General features: G+C 34.3%; 3 protein-coding genes across 3 annotated transcripts; all 3 read left to right on the top strand.

Annotated features, from left to right (window-relative positions):
• The first annotated feature begins 1,039 nt into the window (after positions 1–1,039).
• Positions 1,040–10,538, top strand: LOC110705654 (DNA-directed RNA polymerases IV and V subunit 2-like). The gene is made up of 8 exons (XM_021883553.1): positions 1,040–1,292; positions 2,811–3,317; positions 4,370–4,582; positions 5,018–5,901; positions 7,098–7,392; positions 7,836–8,783; positions 9,049–9,320; positions 9,732–10,538. The coding sequence occupies exons 2-8, from the start codon at positions 2,811–2,813 to the stop codon at positions 10,231–10,233; spliced, it is 3,621 nt and encodes a 1,206-aa protein (XP_021739245.1). The 5' UTR covers positions 1,040–1,292; the 3' UTR covers positions 10,234–10,538.
• Positions 10,539–11,337: 799 nt separating this feature from the next.
• LOC110705257 (putative F-box/FBD/LRR-repeat protein At3g49030) lies at positions 11,338–12,486 on the top strand. Its single transcript, XM_021883101.1, has one exon. It carries the CDS (start codon positions 11,338–11,340, stop codon positions 12,484–12,486), a length of 1,149 nt encoding a protein of 382 aa, XP_021738793.1.
• A 2,570-nt stretch (positions 12,487–15,056) lies between these two features.
• LOC110705653 (uridylate kinase-like) lies at positions 15,057–19,726 on the top strand. The gene is made up of 7 exons (XM_021883552.1): positions 15,057–15,377; positions 16,929–17,064; positions 17,164–17,217; positions 17,859–17,950; positions 18,313–18,539; positions 19,162–19,338; positions 19,429–19,726. The coding sequence occupies exons 1-7, from the start codon at positions 15,169–15,171 to the stop codon at positions 19,539–19,541; spliced, it is 1,008 nt and encodes a 335-aa protein (XP_021739244.1). The 5' UTR covers positions 15,057–15,168; the 3' UTR covers positions 19,542–19,726.
• Positions 19,727–21,712: the final 1,986 nt, after the last annotated feature.

Genomic DNA, 21,712 nt, shown 5'->3' with positions numbered 1-21,712 from the left:
GATGCGGAAAATCGCTCATAAGACCGTTCTTACGACCACAACGACAACGAAGAAGGAACCTCCGCTTCCGGTTCGGGTTCGGCTAGTTCCCAATCTATGCAACTAGCCGATGACCTTGAAGGCGAAGGCGAAGACGAAGACGAAGACGAAGACGAGCAAGAAGAAGGAGAAGAAGAATAGACAATTATTGTATATTGTACGATTTTAAAAATATCAATTTTATCATTTTCCAATTTTTGTTTAATACCATCATTGTATGATTTTTGTCATTGTTATCATTGTACAATTTTCTCAACTCAAGTAATAAAAATATAAAGTACGCATTATTCACATCCAAAGTCCAATTTGCCTTTTTTCCCCGTTTTGTTACAATTTGTAAATTCATATTAAAAAAAAATAAAATTATACCAATTACTAATAAATCATAAACATTAAATTTTAAAGTAATAGTATAAAGTAAATATATAAATATAAATATTGAATATACAAATTATAAAACATAAATATTCAACTTATAATTATAAAATTCATAACTTAATAACTTATAACTTATAAGTTATAAACTTATAAGTTATAACCTTATAAAACTTATAATTATAATTTTATAACTTATATACATTATAAACTTATTAATTTATAATGTTGTCATATAAAAAAAAAAAAAAAAAAATTTATTTGAAAACTGCACCAGCCCGCAGGCCGGCACGACACGAGCCCGCCAGGCACGAGGGCCATGCCGTGCCGTGGGCTGGCCTGTGAAAATGCCGGCCCGGCACGGCACGAAATCCTGGGCCCGCCAGCACGATCGGCACGGCACGAACCAGCCCGTGGCCCGCCAGGCACGGCCCGCGGCGGCACGGCCCGGCACGGTGCCCAAGTTTAGGTGGGAATCCGGCACCAGAAAAAGAATACATTGCACTCAACCTCAGCATAAGAAACTCATTCAATCATTTTACACCCTTGATTTTCATCAATCAAGGACAAACATTAGTCATACACTCATACTTTATACGAGTATATCAATACAACAATTGACACAGAGAATTGAAGTATACACTCGAACACAGAATAGCAATTCCCAGTTTCTCCTGATACCCAAAACCCCACACTACGGAGCTTCATTGCGCATCAATGGGGTTTTATGCTTTCTTTTAACAATTTCCCAACTACCCTTTTCTCTCTCCTCCACGCAGAATCTGCATCTTTCACTCTCCACTGTGAAACTCAGAAATTGATAACAAAGAACCCTTTTTGATTTTCTCTCTCCTCATTTCTGGGTTTAAGCTTTAAAGGTAATTCTGTCTCACTCTCTTTAGTTCATCGAATTTATAGACTTGGGTATTTTTGAATTTCAGAAAATTTGGAATTTTGACTTCTGGGTATTGGTTTGAATGTTGAAATGTGTGAAATTGGGTGTTTTTTTTAAGAATGCATGTAATTATATGTAAATTTCGGAATTTTGTTTGATGTTATTATGAAGAGAAATATAAAGTTTTGTTTTTTAGGGTTTATGTTGTCTTATGTCTGGGAATCTGGGTTTTTTTTAAAAAATTTCTTTTCATTTTTGATCTTTATGTGGTAGGAAAAATGATTTTTTTTTTAGATTATGAAATTCCTGAAATGTAATTGTTTCAAATGGGAATCTTTTGGTTTGATAAAGTTTTGTTTTTAGGGTTTATGTCCTCTTATGACTGGGAATCTGGTTTTTATTTTTGATCTTCATATGGGAGGAAAAATGATGATTATTTTTAGTTGTTTTTGTGGATGATGAAATTTCTGAATTGCAATTTTTTCAAATGGGAAGATTTTGGTTTAATAGTGTGTTGAAATTTGTTAAATGGGTATAATTTATTTGGTGTTGCATGTCATTTGATCATTGAATAAATCCCAGCAAATCAAAGTTCTGTCCTTGTCATTGGTATGGTAGAGTTTTGTTCATACATAGTTGTATAATTGACTGAACAAAAATTAGGTTTAGTGTAGTTTGTCTTTCTAATTTACTGTCTTACGGAGCAAAAAAATATGTTATCTACAATATATGGACTTTCCAAATGTCTTGGAAAAGCTGGTGCTTGATTATGAGGCCTCTATAATTTCAATAGATATTAGATGTGCTGTCGTACATGTAGATTTTGCAACTATAAAATAGTCGCATGTAGTTTTTCTTAATTCATCCATTAAAGTTATGTGTTAAATATATGAGTAATTTTTGAAAAATAATGGCCTGAAAAAAGGTATTGTTGCTATGATGATGTTTACATCTTATTTTCTGGCAATTCCTTTTACTCTATTTGAATGTTTGATATTAGCTTTTGAGTGCTTTAGGATTTTGTTGTAAAGTAAAGAAATAGCATGAATATCGAAGGTTTTTTTTTTTTTTTTTTTTTTTTTTGGGTATGAAGTAATTTGTTTATCGTTATCAAAGATTCAGATGCTTATTCAGATTTCTTCCATTAAAAAAAGGCTTAAAGGATACATGTTAGTGTAAAAGATGCAGTGTATTATGATAGCGATTTGGATACAGTGGTTATAAATCATAATCTGAGAGATGAAATACCATTATTGTATTTGATGCTTACTTACCTTTTATCCAATGCTTAGCCATATGTTAGTTTAGTACATGAATTCACTTCAAACAATATGCAAAGTGTAGCAATTAAAATGTTAAAATCTTGTTGCTCCATATTCTAGTTAAAACATATTAAAGATGACTGGCTACAGTGTTGCAGTTGTGGTTTTTAGCCTTTATTGTTCTGCATCATCATGATATGTTTTAATATAATTCCATCATACATGTTGATTCCTAATAGATGGGGCTTGAGGGAAAAGATGGCCTGGGCACCAGTAGTAACGGTAAAGATGTTTTTGATGATATTGATCTGGAGACCTGGGATGATGAGGATATGTATTCGGATGACGATGCTGATGTTATGGACATGAGCTTGCATGACCTTGGTGAGGCTTCATTGATGAACTTCTGCAAGAAAGCATCATCATCTTTCTTCAAGCAACACGGTCTAATCAGCCATCAGATTAACTCCTACAACAGTTTTGTCCGTGAAGGTATAAAGAGAATTTTTGATAACATTGGTGAGATAACTGTGAATCCAGGCTATGATCCCTCGAAGAAGGGTGAGGGTGGATGGAGATATGCTTCAGTAAGATTTGGGAATGTGGAGCTTGAGCGTCCTATGTTTTGGACTGGAGAAAAGTTTCATGCAGATGGTGGGAAAGACTTCATTAAGTTGCTTCCCCGACATGCCCGGCTTCAGAACATGACTTACTCTGCAAGATTGAAAGTTGAGACTCATCTTCAGGTTTGTTAACTGTGACAATTAATTTAAAATTTGCCACAGAATGCTGTTAGCTAGTGAGACTCTGTCTGTTCCCCCTCACTGTCTGCTTTATATTGTCTTGGCTACTGTACTGTCCAGTGTCTGTTGTAACAGTAAAACTGCCCCTTGTTAGATGATGGTAGAATATCCTTGTTGTGCAATGTTTCCTTCAAGAGCCCTCTCTTTATAGTTATGTAATAATAGGTATGGTTTCTGTTAAATATATTGAAAATATATTGTATTTAGTCAAAGTGTATAATTAGTTTCCTGTATTATAGCCTAGTTTATAGCCTATATTTATGCTAGCTGTATGTATATATGCTAATCAGTTAATGAGAATGATCAAGGGATTATATTCTTTCATGGTATTTATACACTTTGACTAAATACAATATATTTTCAATATAACTAACAGTTTCTGTTTTTGTGAATATGTGATCACTTGGAGACTACATGAGAGTAACATTTATACTTTTTATTTTATAAATTCAGGTATTATTTTTTTACTGAAAATTTTAATTTTTTTAGCCGAGCTCTTAAAGCCCATAAAATGAGATTATAAATATTTGTGTTCTTTCTTCTTTCCACTTTTATCTGGAGCCTAAATGTTAGTAGCTTCTTATGTTTTTCATCTGGTGCCATCTTTTGGATAATAATATCCATTAGTATAACAAGTCCCATCACAAGTTATTGTCTACTTGTCTGCAGTCTTCAATCCATTTATCCCCTCTTTGCTTTACGTTCCTATAAGAGCTGTGTTGGTAGAATTACAATTTTGAATTGTATGACATACAGAGTATAACTCATTCCCATCTCCCAGGCCAGCCTATTCCTGCTTGACATACTTAATTTATGCAACTATTCAAATGTTGTTGTGATTGAGATATCCTATGTGACTTTAACGAGTGTAACATTTGAGTTTGCATTTTTTAATATAGGTTTTGCATTGCAGGCTTGTGCCGTTTTACTATATTGATTAGTGTCTTTATTTTATTGTTTTCATTTGTTTGTTCGTGGCTGATTTTGATTCTCAGATATATACCCAAGAGAAGGTCAAAAGTGACAAGTTTAAAACTGGTAAGTCAGAGTATATAGACAGAACTATCGTGAAAGATGAAACTACGGATGTCATCGTTGGAAGGATCCCTGTGATGGTGAAGTCTGATATATGCTGGATGAGTCAAGCTGAGAAGGGTGATTGTGAATTTGATCATGGAGGCTATTTTATAGTCAAGGGTGCTGAGAAGGTAAGTCAACATTTCCTCGTATCTTCTCCATGGGTTTTATTCATTGTTTTGTGGAGATGAGTGACCTTTTATTTATTTATTTATTATTTTAAGTCCCATTTCTCCTATAATCTGAAAAGTTATCTTGTGCCTTTATTGCAGCTTGTTCTAGTTCATAGGCTGTATCTCTATAATTGTTGCCTATTGTTGTAAGTTTTTACCGCATCTTGTTCTGTCCACTGCGGTACTAAGCTAATGTTTTAAACTTGCTAAAGATACTAAACTGCAATTTATTTTGGTGGCTATCTGCATTGTATTACCATTGGTTGTATTTCAAATTTTTACTTTTCAAACTGCTCTGCAATCAGTTGAACTCATGTCTTAGTTCTTATAAAAATGATCATGGTCACTCTTTATTTTGCTTTGACCTGGGTTATCTTGATATGGTAACTGCAGACATTTATTGCTCAAGAACAGATCTGCTTGAAGAGGCTTTGGATTTCTAATGAACCCTTTTGGAAGGTTGCTTATCGATCTGAGTTCAAGAGGAGAAGGGTACATGTCAAATTAGTAGAGAATCCAAAAGCTGAAAACATCCAAGGAGGAGAAAAAGTTATCAGTGTGTACTTTTCAATTGCAGAAGTCCCTATTTGGATACTTTTTTTTGCCCTTGGTGTATCATCTGACAAGGAGGTGGTGGAATTAATTGATTGCAGCACGGATGATGGCCGCATCAGTAATATCCTCTTTGCATCCATTCACGATGCTGATGAGAAATGTGATGGATTTCGTCGTGGTGGCAAAGCTTTGGAGCATATTGACCATATAATAAGAGAATCTAAATTCCCTCCCTCTGAGTCCACTGCAGAATCTATTGAAACAAACCTTTTCCCTAGTCTTTCCGGGAATAAGCAAAAGGCCCGCTTTCTAGGATATATGGTTAAGTGTCTTTTGCAAGCATTTTCAGGCAGAAGAAAGTGTGATAATAGAGATGACTTCAGAAATAAGCGACTTGAGTGTGCTTCTGAGCTTCTAGAGAGGGAACTTAGGGTCCATATGAGGCATGCTGAGAAGCGAATGGTGAAGGCAATGCAGCGGGACCTTTATGGGGATCGTGATCTGCAGGCTATCGAGCACTACTTGGATGCCTCAATCGTCACCAATGGTCTTACCAGATCATTTTCCACTGGTGCATGGGCGCATCCTTTCAAGAAAACAGACAGGGTTTCTGGTGTGGTTGCAAATCTCAGGCGAACTAATCCGTTGCAGAGTACTTGTGATATGAGGAAAACTCGTCAGCAGGTTTCTTACACAGGGAAGGTTGGAGATGCCAGATACCCGTAAGTATTTCAAAGTTTTGTCTTATACTCGTATCTCTTTTGTGTTTTAAAATGTTCAAATTTTGAAATGTGTGATTTCTCTTTTTTTTTTGTTATTGGGGATAGGAGATCAATGTGTTGTTTAGTTTGACTTATGTTCTGAATCACTCTCTTTTCTTAGCTTCACAGCCTTCACTTAAGCTTTAGCACACAGATTATTCCTATCTCTCCTCATTCCCTTAAATGTAGATAATGATAGATTTAGTAAAAGTTGATGCTATATGCTCTCCCTTTCTTTGGCAACTTTTTACTTTATTTTAAATATGCACCTGAATTTTTTCACTCATTTAGTGGCGTTTAGATGAATTTTATGTAGGGCATGCAGTCATGCACAATCAAAACGAATGACTGTCTTTCAAACCCATGCAATGCATTAATGAAAACTTAATAACACGAAACAATAACAAGGTCACAACATTTTGATTGGGACGCAAAGGGTTTTCAATTGACATGTATATAAGTATATAAAGTTTATTTTATATAACCTTATTAAGTTATGTTTGAACATTGTTCTAATTGTAAATGTGACCTAAGACTGAAATGACTTCAAATCAACGAATGAAAGTAAAAGAAATGGTCGAACTCAAATGAATAAGGAACACAGTATTAAAAAGAAGTGGGGAATAATGCTAAGGATTTCTCCTTAGTGATTTACAGCCTTGCCAAAAATCCCTAACTAGTGTCATAAGTAGAAAATTAGGCTCAATAAAAGATGCTTAGAAATGCAAACAGTTGCACTCATTGAGAATGAAAGAAGAAACAAAAGTGGATAATGCTCAAATAGTAGCCAGTAGGTGTTTGAAGATCATACACATGACCCACTAACCCCCACATGCCACATCCTTGAGATGATATGATGGGTCAATCATTTTCTTTTATTGTCCACAACCATCAAGGCTTTGTTCTCTTCTCCTTATTCTAATTATTTATCCTTGTTAAAATCGCAACATACTAGACTAGACCAGATCTGAAAAATTAAGACCAGACCTGAAAATTGACACTAGATCATACAAAATTATAAAGATAACAATTCAGGCCAGACCAGAAAGATTCAGGTGACCTTAGAGAATTCGAATCAGAACAAATTAAATAAGGTGAAGATAATATAGCCTAAGTTACATTGGGTATCCTAATTATATTTGCATGTATGATTTCAGACACCCTTCTCACTGGGGAAAAATTTGCTTCTTGTCTACACCGGATGGGGAGAACTGTGGTCTTGTGAAGAACATAGCTGCTACTGGACTTGTCAGTTGCAGTATTAGTAAGAAGGACCTGTCTGATAATTTGGTGAGGTGTGGGATGGAAAAATTAGTGAGTGACACTTGTACTTCACCAAGTGGAAAGGACAAGGTTTTTGTGGATGGCGAGTGGGAAGGAGTATGTGCCGATTCCCTCTCCTTTGTTCAGGAGTTGAGAAGAAAGCGTCGTAAGAACCGTATTTCAAGCCAGGTACTATTTCATTTTTCTACATTTGTTCTGGATTGTAAAGCTGAATCTATCACATTTTAGAATTATTATTCTTGGTTCCTGATAGCTGCTAGTTACTATCGTGTGTGTGTGCTCTTTTTTCCAGTAATCTTTTCATTACATTGATTCATGATCCCACATTTATGGTGCTTGGTTTGTAACATCTTTTTTTGTATGCTGCTAAAAACTATGGATCTCCTTTTAGACCCTTAGTCTGTCCCTCAAATTTGTTTATGCTATGATATCCTTTTATTTTTTGGATTCATTGTGTTCTCATTATATCTGTAGTCTGAGCCCCTCGTTAGACTGTGGGCTTTCACTATCTTATCCACATTTGTGTGTTTGTTTAGTATAAGCTACTGTGTATACGATGCTTCTGGCTCATTAAAAATAACATTTTTTTTTTGCCTCGTTGGCACTTTTAGGTTGAAATCAAACGGGATGCTCAAAATTCTGAAGTGCGAATATTCTGTGATGCTGGAAGAATCCTTCGACCTCTTTTAGTAGTTGAAAATTTAAAAAAGACAAAGTTATTGAAAGGGGATGAGTTTTCTTTTGACACCCTTCTACAAAAAGGAATAATAGAATTGATTGGGACTGAAGAGGAAGAAGATTGTCGCACTGCATGGGGAATTAAGTTCCTTTTTGAAGACAAGGGAAAAGACCCTGTCAAATACACTCATTGTGAGCTTGACATGTCATTTTTGTTGGGAGTCAGTTGTGGTATTATCCCCTTTGCAAATCATGATCATGCTAGGAGGGTTCTTTACCAATCTGAGAAGCATTCTGGACAAGCCATAGGATATTCCAGCACTAACCCCAATATTAGAGTAGATACCTTGTCCCACCAAATGTACTATCCTCAAAGACCTCTCTTCCGTTCAGTGATTTCTGATTGTCTTGGAAAGCCAGGATATCCATTAGGCCGCAACCAGATACTTCCAAAGGCAGAATTTTTTAATGGTCAAAATGGCATTGTGGCTGTAAATGTCCATCTTGGTTATAACCAAGAAGATTCTTTGGTCATGAATCGGGCTTCCCTGGAACGAGGCATGTTTAGGACTGAGCACACCAGGAGTTACAAGGCTGAAGTTGACAACCAGGAATCATCAGAAAAGAGGAGGAAGTTCGACGATACTGTTAGTTTTGGGAAGATACAGAGCAAAATAGGACGGGTTGACAACCTTGATGATGATGGATTTCCATACATTGGAGCAAACTTGCAGAGTGGAGATATTATCATCGGCAGATGTGCGGAATCTGGGGCTGATCATAGTGTCAAGCTAAAGCATACAGAAAGGGGCATGGTGCAGAAAGTTGTCCTGTCAGCAAATGATGATGGGAAGAATTTTGCAGTTGTTTCACTTAGACAGGTAATGATGTGTTTTTATTTTATTTTTTTTAGAAAGAAATAATGTGTTTGTGTGATATGTATGATCTGGCTGATAATTATTCATAAAAAAGCTTTTTGTGATGTGACAAAATGTATGCTCCGGTTGATATTCCATCATAAATAGTGTGTAAAACCTATTATGTGATGGGTTCTAATGTATCATGTATGGTCTGGGTTAAATTTCATCATTAAATCCACTTCTGTTAGTGATTTATAAGTCACTTTCATGTTGTCCATTCATGCAGGTCCGTTCACCTTGTCTTGGTGACAAGTTTTCATCCATGCATGGTCAAAAGGGTGTTCTTGGATATCTTGAGTCACAGGAGAATTTTCCTTTCACAAAACAGGGGATAGTGCCTGATATAGTAATCAATCCTCATGCATTTCCTTCTAGACAAACTCCTGGCCAACTACTGGAGGCTGCCCTTGGGAAGGGCATTGCATGTGGTGGCTCATTGAAATATGCCACCCCATTCTCTACTCTCTCTGTTGAATCCATAACAGAGCAGCTTCACAGGTCAGTTTTTCATGCGGAGAATATACTTTCATATTCGATTTCCTCCAGTTTTTCTGTCTGCATTACTGTATTTTTGCTAGAAAATCAACTCCCCTCCCTCAACAGTTAAGACTTAAATTATGTGAAGATGATAATTTAGTTAGTGTTATTGTGATGACATGATGTTCTATATATGAATAAATGAAGAATAGAAATGCTTCATTAAATTCTTATGTTTTATCACACCCCCCCCCCCCCCCAAAAAAAAAAAAAAAAAAAAAAAACCCAAAAAAAAAACACTTTTTGCTCTTTAAGGGCCTCGGGAGCTTTAAGACCCTAATGGTTTGAACACTGTCAACTTGCATCTATTTTGAGGAAAGATCATGCAATTTCAGTGTGTAACTGTGTAGATTTCCATCACAATGATTGCAGGGCTGGATTCTCAAGATGGGGGAATGAAAGGGTCTATAATGGAAGAACAGGAGAGATGATCCGTACCCTCATATTCATGGGGCCCACTTTCTATCAGCGTTTGATCCATATGTCTGAAGACAAAGTCAAGTTTCGAAATACAGGTCCTGTCCATCCACTGACCAGGCAGCCAGTGGCAGACAGGAAACGGTTCGGGGGTATCAAGTTTGGGGAGATGGAACGGGATTGTCTGATCGCTCATGGTGCTTCAGCCAACCTGCATGAGCGACTCTTCACTCTAAGTGACTCGTCCCAGATGCATGTTTGCAGGAAGTGCAAGAACATTGCAAATGTGATCCAAAGGACAGTTCCAGGTGGCAAAAAGATCCGAGGGCCTTACTGCAGGTTCTGCGAATCTGTTGATGAAATCGTGAAGATAAGTGTGCCGTATGGGGCCAAGCTGTTGTGTCAAGAGCTGTTTAGCATGGGTATTTCGCTTCGTTTTGAGACCCAGCTCTGTTGATAATAACCAATCTTTCATTCAGTAAATCAGTAGCTATCTTGACTAACAGTTCTGTTAATATTTATGTAAGATATGGTATTATGTGTTTGATCCGTCAGAAAAAGGTGGATAGAGTAGCCTAATTTTCCAGCAGAAGAATGTTAGAAGCCATTGTTTTAATCTGACATCTAGTTTGATGTAATTCCAATTCTCGGTCTGTTATTAACTTAATTATGCCACTCATGTCCTTGTTCAATCTTCTCCGACATGAATAATGTATGGTTTAGCACTTTTAATCTCAGTTCATTTATCTGTTATTGACTTTATTATGTCGTTCACGTCATTGTTCCTTTTGTAAATAAGCTTGTTCTCTAGTTTGTCTCTAATAATCTTAGCCTAGTAACTAAACTAAGCTTGCTCTGCCATGTTCTCTTGACTCATAGAGTACTTATATACTGGTAGTAATTTAATAGGACTACAAACTACTCTCAAATGTACAAGTAATTTGAATTCCTCTAGAATGTGTGTGATAATGATAACTTAACTTTATGCTTTTGCAAGTTGTCATTGGTACAACTTAACTTTTTGCAGTGGTTTGGATTTTACTCTCGTAATCAAGTTAAGTTAAAATACATTTGGTTAATTAAGTAGCAGGTCGAAACGACTAGGGCTGAAACATGTTCATTGTTGCCTTGTTGGGGTATGTGATGTAAACTATTATATCTGTTCAATTTGGTAATTTTTGTTCGAATGTTGTATATTGTATCAATTGACATGATTTGGGTTGTAAACGGATTTAGTTGGGTTTATAACATGTTCGAATTTGAATCTCAAAAAGGTTGGATCATTTCAGTTAATGAATGTGTTGATTCATTATTAAGTTACGAGTATGATCCAATTTTGTTGTATTCATGTTAATGTATTAGACAGTTAGGCTATACGGATTTACGGGTCATTAACTCGTTATCAAGTTATTATCGGCAATTTATTGAGTCAGTTTTATCGATTTGGCCACACCTTAAAACTTGAACGGTTATTAACCCTGTCCCTGACTATTGATTACTCCGGAAAACCGAAAGCTAAAACCTTTTGCACAGTTTCACCCACAAAAATCAACCCAGAAAAATGGCTAAAACTCCCATGTATTACTACAAGAGAAGAAGATTACAATCAAAGAACAAAAATCTCACTGAGAATTCCAACAATGGTGAAGAAGACAGATTAACCTCACTCCCAGATACCCTTTTGATCGAAATTCTCTCTCATCTCCCACTCAAATCCGCCGCCGCAACCTCCGTCTTATCCCATCGGTGGCGCCACCTCTGGAATGAACTCCCCCACCTCTTCTTCGACGGCGATAACCCACCATGGAAGCTTTCACGGCGACCTTCCACCATCAACTCACATAATCGAGATCAAACATTCATCAAATTCAAAGACATAGTACATCATATTCTCTGCCAAATGGAATTGCCTGCAATTAAAAATGGAATTGTTAGTCTTCCTAATCTGAAGAAGCATCAATTGGGTGCCATTTCTTGGGACGATTATAAAAAAATATGGGCATTTATTAATTCTTGCCCACTTTTGGAAGTTGTGTCTTTAGAAGTACTTTTTTGCAATTCTGGAGTAGTGAATATATCATCTCCCAAGTTGAAGTCGTTGATTATTAATCGAATAGTGTCCGAAGGCGTCGAATTTGTGATTGATACACCTATGCTGGAATACCTTGTGCTAGATGGTTTTCTTGGGTACTATAGCTTTGTCAAGTATCCAACTAAATTGATTAAGGCAGAACTTTGCGTTTGGAATTTTATGCATAGACGTAGGGATATATTCGGCCAAAGTAGGAATATATTTGTTCAAAGGATTTCTGGTGTCGAGTCTATTAGCCTTAAGTATGCTCTAAGATTCTTCGAGGCTCTTGATTACTTGGATGTTGATGTTGATGTTGGGTCTATATTCTGTAATGTAACCCATCTTATATTGACTACGCCTAGTGTCAATGATATTGATAACAACTTTCAAGTCCCAAATACAATTCCATTGTGTCTGTTTAGGAAGCTCAAGAGGCTTTTGATGTCCAAAATGACGGGGAATTCCGGTGAACTGAAGTGGCTAAAATACCTTCTTAGTAAGTCAAATGTTTTAGAGCAGCTTTATATATCATCTAGACCTGAATTTTCTGATGGTGATGATGACGACGACGATGACAATGAAGTCAAAAAAAGAAACCAACTATGGTGGGAATACAAGATACATCAAACCCACTGAGACTGAATTTGTTGGTAAATTCATCCGTGTATCGAGTGATAGGTCTCAAAATGGATTGATTGTAACCTTAAAAAATCCAAATCCTGCATCACAACACGAGTGCATTTAGTGAGACATCTAACAATTCAATGAATGAAAGACAAGTCTGATTTCTTTTGGTCATCGCCGTCCTGACTTATCCTTTGTATTTTTTTTACGTAAAATCTGATAATATCCTTTTGTTCCTGTTGGATTCATCAGAAAACGTTGGATAATCTAGCCTAATTACCTAGCAGAGTAGCAGAACATGTTTTGAATCACGAAGAATAATGAGGGAAGCCGTTGTTTTTAACTTTTTATCTGATATCTACTTAGGTGAAATTCTAATATTCTGTTATTGTTACTTGTGCTATTCATGTCTTTGTTCTCTCTTCTCCAACATAAATTATGTGATGCTAATGCAGGGTTTACTTCGGTTAATATTTGTTTATTTACTTATAGTTCCAACCTTGTATGTATAACCTTGTTCTGCCCTATTCTCTTCACTTGCTTAGTATAATTAGTGTTGTAATTTTTTTATTTTATTTTTATTAAGGAGTACTCCATAGTAATGTAATTATTAACTCTAAAAATATGCCTACATAATGTATGTGAATAAATCATTTGTTGGAAATTTTAATATGATTAGATAGTTAGATATGAAGTATCTGTAAAGGGTACTTTGTGATGATTGTGAAAACCATAAATCTTCTAAAAGCTTGTTTATGGAAATGTTATTTTCCAACCAAAAAAAAAAAAAAAAAAAAAATCCCTCTTGGTGGAATAGTCCAAATGAAATGGGCAAAATCAAGACTAGTAGTGATTTTTGTAAATCTAACATTTACAATTTTCACACACAATCTCTTTCTTATGCGGTTTACATCTATAGATTTTAAAATTCACCCAATTAATTTTGATGATAGCGAGGAGGCAAGGACCCCTATTCCTCTTTCCTTAGTTGTGTAAAGCTATATTTTTCTCTGAGTTGGATGTCGTGCTTAAAGATGCTCTCCATGCGTGTTCCTATTTTTCCTAATTAGGAAGACAATTATGTAGCGCATCATTTAGCTCGTGTTATCCCCCTTGATGTAGAACAAATATGGTCTAACCATGTTCCTAGTGATTTTACACTCTACGTACGGATTATATGTCCTCTAAAAATGAAGCTTTTTACTGGGTAAATACAAGTTTTTCACAACGAGAAACAAAAACTATTTCTCACTTGGCATTTTCGTAAATTAATTAACAATTTTTTCATTATTGTGAGCTCCACAATTGATGGTGATTGGATAAAGTTATTAGTTTATTTACGAAAATGTCATGTAATTAATAATTTTTGTTTCTCTCTAAGAATAATTTAACATCATTCTTGTTTCCAACTTACCAAGTTAGAAATCCGATTTCTAAGCTATTTCCTACAATAGTTAAAAGGAATTTTTTTTGAAACACAATAGTTAAAAGGAATTGAAACCAAAAAAATAAAAATAAAAATTGAGCAAATTCTCTCAATATTGTTGAAATAAATTATATTTCCCTTATGCATAATTGCATATGTAGGTTTAAAAACAAAGAGTGGTTGTTATATAAACCTTGGTGTACCATACACACATGAATTTTTTTTTTCTTCTCATTTTTATTATTGTTTTTCATTTAATCATCAAATAAGATGCAACAGCTAACCTTATGTTAGTTGGGTGTACAGTGCACTCATGTGTATATAACAAATTCTTAAAAAGAAATTCTCTCAATACCGTTTATAGCAAAATGGATTTTTGATTCAGCTTAAAACCGCTAATATTATACGTAACTAGATGAAGCCCGTGCGATGCACTGGTCGATCTATTTTTTTCTAAAAAATATTTTTTATATTTATGTGATTACATTTGTTATTTTATTAGTTGTACGTAATATATCATTTTCTCCATATTTGTTTTAAAATATTAGATAAAATTCCTAATCTCAAAAGATAATATTGCGTATTTAATTAATGTAACCATTAAAATCTCATTGGTCAATTATGCTTATGTGGCACTTGAATTATTTATTGGATATAACTATAATTTATAATCTTACGTGGCACATTAACTAATTTTAGGTGGCATAATCCTATTGCAGCGTTTTAAAATTATTAATCATATGTAGCGCTCTAATGATTTTTTAAAAATAAAAATCCTACATGGCACTCTAAAATCTCGGGAAAAAACTCCCCTTTATATAAAATCTCATTGGTCAATTATGCTTATGTGACACTTGAATTATTTATTGGATATAACTATAATTTATAATCTTACGTGGCACGTTAACTAATTTTAGGTGGCATAATCCTATTGCAGCGTTTTAAAATATTAATCATATGTGGCGCTCTAATAATTTTTTAAAAATAAAAATCCTACATAGCACTCTAAAATCTCGGGAAAAAACTCCTTTATATATATATATATATATATATATATTAGATTTGTATTTTCTTATCATCAGAAAATGGAAAAAAGGAAAAATAAAATACCTAGGCCCAATTTGAGCAAAGCGGTAGATTTACATTATACTCCCAATTGCAGTGAGTAATGACCCTGAAGGCCTCAAAAATCTGAAGCTAAGAAGTGTATACTTTTCCCATTTTTTTATCACAAAAAGATTAAAACTTTGTAAACACAGTAGAAGATAATGGCGATTTCTGCTTGTTTTTCACCCTGTTCTTTAGTTAACACTATGCTTTCTCTATCCTCACCGTCACAATGTTTGCCTTCAAATCTCTTCTATAAACCCTGGAAAAGTTTAGTGGTCAATTCCCGGAATTCCCATCTCAAAATTGTGGTTAATTGTGCTTCTTCTGATGTGGGTTCCTCCTCTTCTTCCGATTATTCTAATTTAAGGTATAATTATCCCCCAAATTTGGTATTTGCTCTTGTTTTTGTCGTTGTTTTGTTATAATGTTGCTAATTTATTGATTGAAATGACAATATTATTAAACTTAATTATTGATAATCTGTACTGGGGTTTTAATGGGGTTTAAGAATATCAAAATTATTAATTAGTTTAGCCACTATATTATAAGGCCTTAAATTATGACAAATTTTCTTTCTATATTGAGTTTCATGTGAGGGGGATAAGATTGTTGGTCGGTTTTGAAGATATTTTGACTAATCATTTACTTGTGCAATGTGAAGAAGTTTTGAGTTTAGCAAGTTGTTTTTGTGTTGTGAACTTGTGAGTTGTGCCCTATGTTAGACTCACTACTTGGATCAAAGTGTCAAATGCTGGTATGTGTCCGGGTATTAGGCACAGCTTTATGAAAACATTGAACGGTTTTGGTCTAAAATGAAGTGTCGAATTGCCATATCCCATGTCTGAGTGTCAAGTATCTGACATCGGCACTTGAGGTGAAATGAAGAGTTGGAATAACATAGGTTGTTACAAATGACAATATGTTACAAATGAGTTGGAATAATCCTTAATGCTTTAAAAGACGAAGGATGTAAATACTGCACAGTCGTCCACTTCAGAATATTTGTATAGTGTAATTGGCCCAGGCTGGATTGTAAGGGTGAATTTCTTTGGAGATAATAACTATTAGGTGTATATTGTTGGCATTCTAATTTGAAATTTAGGTAGTTGTACACTTCTAGGCTTCTAGTGGCTTACCCTCTAAACATGATGTGTATGTCAAAAAAGCGTTTTTGGAATTGATCAGCTGATTTCTTTTGTTAAATTTCCCAACTTAGTTTATGTGAATGTAGTTTCCTTAATGTTTTGTTCATATTGACATCTGCCAATTGATGTCTCGGCTATTTACTGTGTGGCATTATTAAGTAAGTTTGAACACGTAAGGTGTGACAGGAAAAAAAAAAAAAAAAAGATTCAATTGCAGCCTATTTGAAGTGGTTCTGTTATATACCCACCTTTGAATTTTTTTTCTGCTTTTTCTCCGGAAAAACTACATTCATGCATGCTTTAGTATATTAATTCTGAGATTTGCCTTGGGAACTAAAGAGCTTTTCAGGTGACTGGTGGGTGGTTTATGCTATTACTTGTATATATGAAGGGTAGGCCTTTGGCAATAATGTGGTGGGTAATTATGCCCCTAAAGGTTGATCATTTAGAATAAAAGTATAACTTATTCATAGAACCTTAGCCATGAAAAGTGATACTAGTCTGATTGAGCAAGTATTGATGATGTGAGCCTATTCAGGGATATTCAAGGCCTGTTCTTCTGTTCATTAATCTCTTTAGAGAACTGTGCTTCATACTCCCCAATAGCCTAGTTTTAAATGTGGGTTTATGTGCTATTGTAGTTCCAAGATGGTAATGGTTAATCAATCTGTAATTGTTATTAATATCACAATGTTTTGTTGATTATATTAAGGATAGTCTCCTTTTTGTGGATTTGAAATATATATATTTTTTTACCATATGAAATTTGACAGGCAAGTTCATATGCCATCTTTTGGATTGTCATCAAATGAAAATGCATGCAAACAGTCATATAAATGGCAAAGAGTACTGCTTAAAGTTAGTGGAGAAGCTCTTGCAGGAGATAATGCTCAGAACATAGATCCCAAGGTAGATGAACTGCCAACAAATCTTGTCACATTCGTTTTTTTTTTTTTTTTTTTTTTTTTTGAAATATTTATATATCAGATGACTGTTGTTCAAATATAGGTAACAATGGCCATAGCAAGGGAGGTTGCTTCAGTGACAAGACTTGGCATTGAGGTAATTTCTTTGACTAATATCCAAACATATAATTCTTCCATTTGGTAGTATAATACTATAATTTATTTAGATAGCAGTTTGGTATTGAAGGAGATAGATTCTTGGTTCATGCAACCAATTACATCCTTTTGGGAATATTGCTTTGGTTTTAATGTTGTAGTCTGGTGTTGAAGCCTTAGAAGCCTTGGGAATTTTTTCAAAAATTACTACAAAATTTATGAATGTGAAATTAGTATATATTAAACATTTCTATATCATATGACATAGAGTACACAGTATGGTAGAAATTGATCAAGCTGAATACCCTGTTTATGCTCATCTCTGGATTAGGTTATTCACTCATTATTAACTGTTGTTGCTAGGAAAGGAGAAAATGTATATTTTAGATGGAAGGAAATTAGTGAATGAAAGCTTCACTTAGAGGCGTTAGACATTAGTGCTCATAGAGAAGAGAGAAGCTATTGCATTCATCTATCTTTATCACAGAATCAATCAGATAGTGGAAACTATATATCATCTCTTTAATTGTGATCTGTGAGGTTCTACCGCTCTAGTCACATTGGCTAACCTTTGGACTCCAATGACCATCTGCTTCTAGGCCTTCAGCTATTATCTTCTGATATATGTTGTACATCACTCAGGTTGCAATTGTTGTTGGTGGTGGAAACATTTTTCGAGGATCTACTTGGGCAGGTTGTAGTGGCCTTGACCGTTCATCTGCTGATTATATAGGGTATGCCTTTTTTTTTTTTTTTTCTCTGTCATAATTGTATTCTCTTGAAACTGCCTAAGGATGAAAAGAAATATACATTTTAGCTTCTGGAATATTTTTGCAAATTGGAAATTTTCACTCTATTCTCTGTTCTTTCTTTATGCGGTACAGTATGTTTTCTGCCTGTCTTACTAAGTATTTTCAGTTGTGCGTATCAGCATGTCAGTACCATGATGTCTTCTTGATATAATTATGTATTCCCTTACCCCCCCTCCTAAAAATATACAACTTAGAATTTACTCCGTCTGAAAAAATTGGTTTTTTCCTGTTTTACTATGCTGTTGTCCTTTCATTTGACAGCTTTTTTTGGACTGTCTTTTCAGAATGCTGGCCACTGTGATGAATGCTATATTTTTACAAGCAACAATGGAGAGTATTGGTATTCCAACACGTGTCCAGACTGCATTTCGCATGTCTGAGGTTGCCGAGCCCTACATACGTAGAAGAGCAGTCAGACATTTGGAGAAAGGGAGGGTTGTAATATTTGCAGCAGGAACTGGAAATCCATTTTTCACCACAGATACTGCTGCTGCTCTTCGATGTGCAGAAAGTAAGTTTTTCTCCGTACGTGTTTGTTGTGCGTAATACTTCATCATCAGTGAACAAATTGTCTTGATTACCAAAAGCTTAAGCATCCTATATATTGTTAAAATTTAGTACTCCACATTTTAACTTATTAAGTGTCTTGATTACCAAAAGCTTCTACCGCATAAATTGCCGTTTCACATCTTTCATTCCTATAGTTGATGTGACTTTTATTCTATTGTGATTTGCAATTATTTAATAAAATCCTCCTGCAATCATGCTTTGTAAATTGACCCATGGTTGCATCCTTTGGATGAACAAGTGCTGTATAGAGCTTGACCCATTCAGCCATACTGATTGCATCCTAGATGGAAGCTAATCCGAAGCACTAGAAATAGTTGTGATTTTTGTATATAGTATACACAAGTATATATTTATTAAAATAGGATCTTCATGCTAATGCTCCTTAAGCTACTAGGGTGTATTGATCACTTTCATTTTCTTTGGAATGTCATCCGTTGAAACTTTCTTCTATATCGTCCTTGTGCTCCAACTTTATACTTTTCAGAATCTTATTAATAATGTTGTTGCTCATGAACCAAGTTGTCTCCTCTCTATATTGATATTTCTTCTCGTATTTGTTACAGTTAATGCCGAAGTTGTTCTGAAAGCAACAAATGTGGACGGAGTGTATGATAAAGATCCTCGGCAAAACTCAGATGCCCGGCTGCTTGATACCTTAAGCTATCAAGATGTAATATCAAAGGAACTCTCTGTGATGGACTTGACTGCTATTACATTGTGCCAAGAGAATAATATCCCAGGTATCATCCGATGATTAATAACTTCAAAAAAATCACTAGGATGAAAACTTGAGTTTCATAGATCTTACAGACTTCTATTGTGTGATGCAGTTGTTGTATTCAATCTAAACAAAGAAGGTAACATTTCAAAAGCAATCCAAGGAGAGATAGTAGGAACCATCATCGGAGGGCAGCGGCAGGCAGCTACAGCAGAGATACAGTAACTTCCCAGGTTGATAATCCATCTAGTCTAGATTTCTAGTTACAGTAGCTTTAGCTGGCAAAATATAGGACTATTGCTATTGATATTGAGGACTGTAAATATGAACAATCTTGAAGATAGTTCTCACTGGAAATTATAGGAAAATTTATAAAATTTTGCAGACTTTATATCTTGTAATCCAGTAAACAATTTTTAACATATTCTTTTCATATAAAGTGTCTGATGAGATTAGACTTCATTCTGCTGCATATTCAATCCTTAGTTATGGTCCTAGGTGTGATTTCAGTGCATCATGAGTTGAAGTTGGGTTAGCCTGAGGCTACCTGGCTTGGACAGATCTCGGACCATCAGTCCTGCAACCCCAACCAGCATAGCCTGCATGGATCTGGCCTAGCAGGAACTTTCGGGTTGATCATACAATTTGTTTTCCGTATTCTAAGTAACTTTACGGCTAGATTCATGGTAATCTTCTTAATAACCATTAGATTATGATTAACCACCTTCAACATAATCTCGAATAGTGATTAGCATAATGTTTATGCTATAAACTTTATATGATTCTCACTTTACACAGTTTATAGTACTTAAAATGACAGTCAAAAGGAGCACATCAGTTTCTTATTACATGATAAACCAATAGATTAAACGACTGTTTCTTTAATAAATTTGAACTATTAATAATGAGAAACAATTGTAGTTTAAGAAAAAGGGTAAATAGGAATAAATTAATTCATATTAATCTTAAAGTCTCCGATTAGTCATCACAAATGTAAAGGAAAGTGAATCAATTTGTTAATAATGATGAGTAAAGGTGGCAATGTTCTAGCACATTCTTTAATCTAAGATTAATACTGAGGAAACATCTGGCTTCCCAAACAGTTTTGTGGTGCAACAACAGCTAGCTAAAGTGATGAACAAAATAAAAAATTCAAAAGACAGAAGAAATAACCTTAAGGCCTTAGCTCGATCTTATATCCTATATTATGTGTAACATTTGACTTTATACATTGTGCGTATATCTTTTAACATTTGATATCTCTAAAAATATCTCATTTAATAGTATTTATGGTTGTTCATATATATTGATTAAAGGTCAAGATCAAAAAATTTGACCATAGAAGTCAAATATTGCACTTAATTTCATATAGATCAAGATTTAATACGAAGTACTAGTAAACTTTGATTTTGTTTGAGAAAATATACCCAAAACCATAGGTATTGGTTAGAAATTGCTCAAATTAAGTTAGAATGACCGGTCAAAGTTGTGATTTACTCTTTTGAATTTTGTGGTACAGTAAGACTATAAGAGGTAAAAGTTCCTACTTACAATTAAATAAAAGGTAAAGTTCCTAATTTGGTAGTCATTGACATAAATTATTCCAAGTCTTTGATTTGTCATATTACTACTTTTATGTCTAAAATTTAAAACATAAATTATATAGGAGTATGTCTAAAAAAATAAGACGGATTTCATAAGATCCACCACGACCCTTAAATTTCATGAACTCAATCAATTAGAAACGAGGGAACAATATATACAAAAAAGTATAGGTATTGTGATATGTGATTATCATTTGGCGTAATAATATGTTTATATGTTTTTTTTTTTTTTTTTTTTTGAAAAAGTAGTAATATGTAGTGTTATGATATCAACATTTATTATAATTTTGATAATACATAATTAAAGATATTGATGGCAAATTGTACATCTTGAAATATGATATGTGTATTGTGTTTGTGTTATGGGACGAAAAGAGTACTTATGATAATAATAAGAACAATGGAATTAATGTAATATCTTTCTTGATATATGATCAATATCTACATTATCATCTTTGAAAATATACCCTAAACAAAATATTCAAAAGCAAGAGTATTCTCTACAAAATTTACAGTAAAAACTTAAATGCAATGAGTAGAAAAGATATATCAGAATCTCTAATATGTATACGGATGGAATTCATCAATAAAGATGCAAGTAGAGCTATACACAATGGAAGATATAATTATATGCGCAATTGATAATATATACTAATATAAAGATTATTTTATCAATAACTATATATATATAAAAAAAAAATGATCAAAACATACCCTCTCTCACTAATAAATCTAAGTACACCCGAATGCAATTAAAAGTATTTGCTTAAATGAAATATTGACCAAAAATCC

The sequence above is a fragment of the Chenopodium quinoa genome, unplaced genomic scaffold (genome assembly GCF_001683475.1).
Source record: "Chenopodium quinoa cultivar QQ74 unplaced genomic scaffold, ASM168347v1, whole genome shotgun sequence".
NCBI classification, from domain to species: domain Eukaryota; kingdom Viridiplantae; phylum Streptophyta; class Magnoliopsida; order Caryophyllales; family Amaranthaceae; genus Chenopodium; species Chenopodium quinoa.
The sequence above is the reverse complement of the archived record's forward strand: the minus strand, read 5'-3'. Positions and strand labels throughout refer to the sequence as shown.

What these genes read in the sequence shown, in the direction of transcription:
- LOC110705653 (XM_021883552.1), top strand. Translation starts at nt 15,169, where the DNA reads ATGGCGATTTCTGCTTGTTTTTCACCCTGTTCTTTAGTTAACACTATG. An exon ending in TCCGATTATTCTAATTTAAG is followed by an intron (nt 15,378 to 16,928) that starts GTATAATTATCC and finishes GAAATTTGACAG; the next exon opens with GCAAGTTCATATGCCATCTT. An exon ending in TGACAAGACTTGGCATTGAG is followed by an intron (nt 17,218 to 17,858) that starts GTAATTTCTTTG and finishes TACATCACTCAG; the next exon opens with GTTGCAATTGTTGTTGGTGG.
- LOC110705257 (XM_021883101.1), top strand. Translation starts at nt 11,338, where the DNA reads ATGGCTAAAACTCCCATGTATTACTACAAGAGAAGAAGATTACAATCA.
- LOC110705654 (XM_021883553.1), top strand. Translation starts at nt 2,811, where the DNA reads ATGGGGCTTGAGGGAAAAGATGGCCTGGGCACCAGTAGTAACGGTAAA. An exon ending in TAGTCAAGGGTGCTGAGAAG is followed by an intron (nt 4,583 to 5,017) that starts GTAAGTCAACAT and finishes TGGTAACTGCAG; the next exon opens with ACATTTATTGCTCAAGAACA. An exon ending in GTTGGAGATGCCAGATACCC is followed by an intron (nt 5,902 to 7,097) that starts GTAAGTATTTCA and finishes GTATGATTTCAG; the next exon opens with ACACCCTTCTCACTGGGGAA.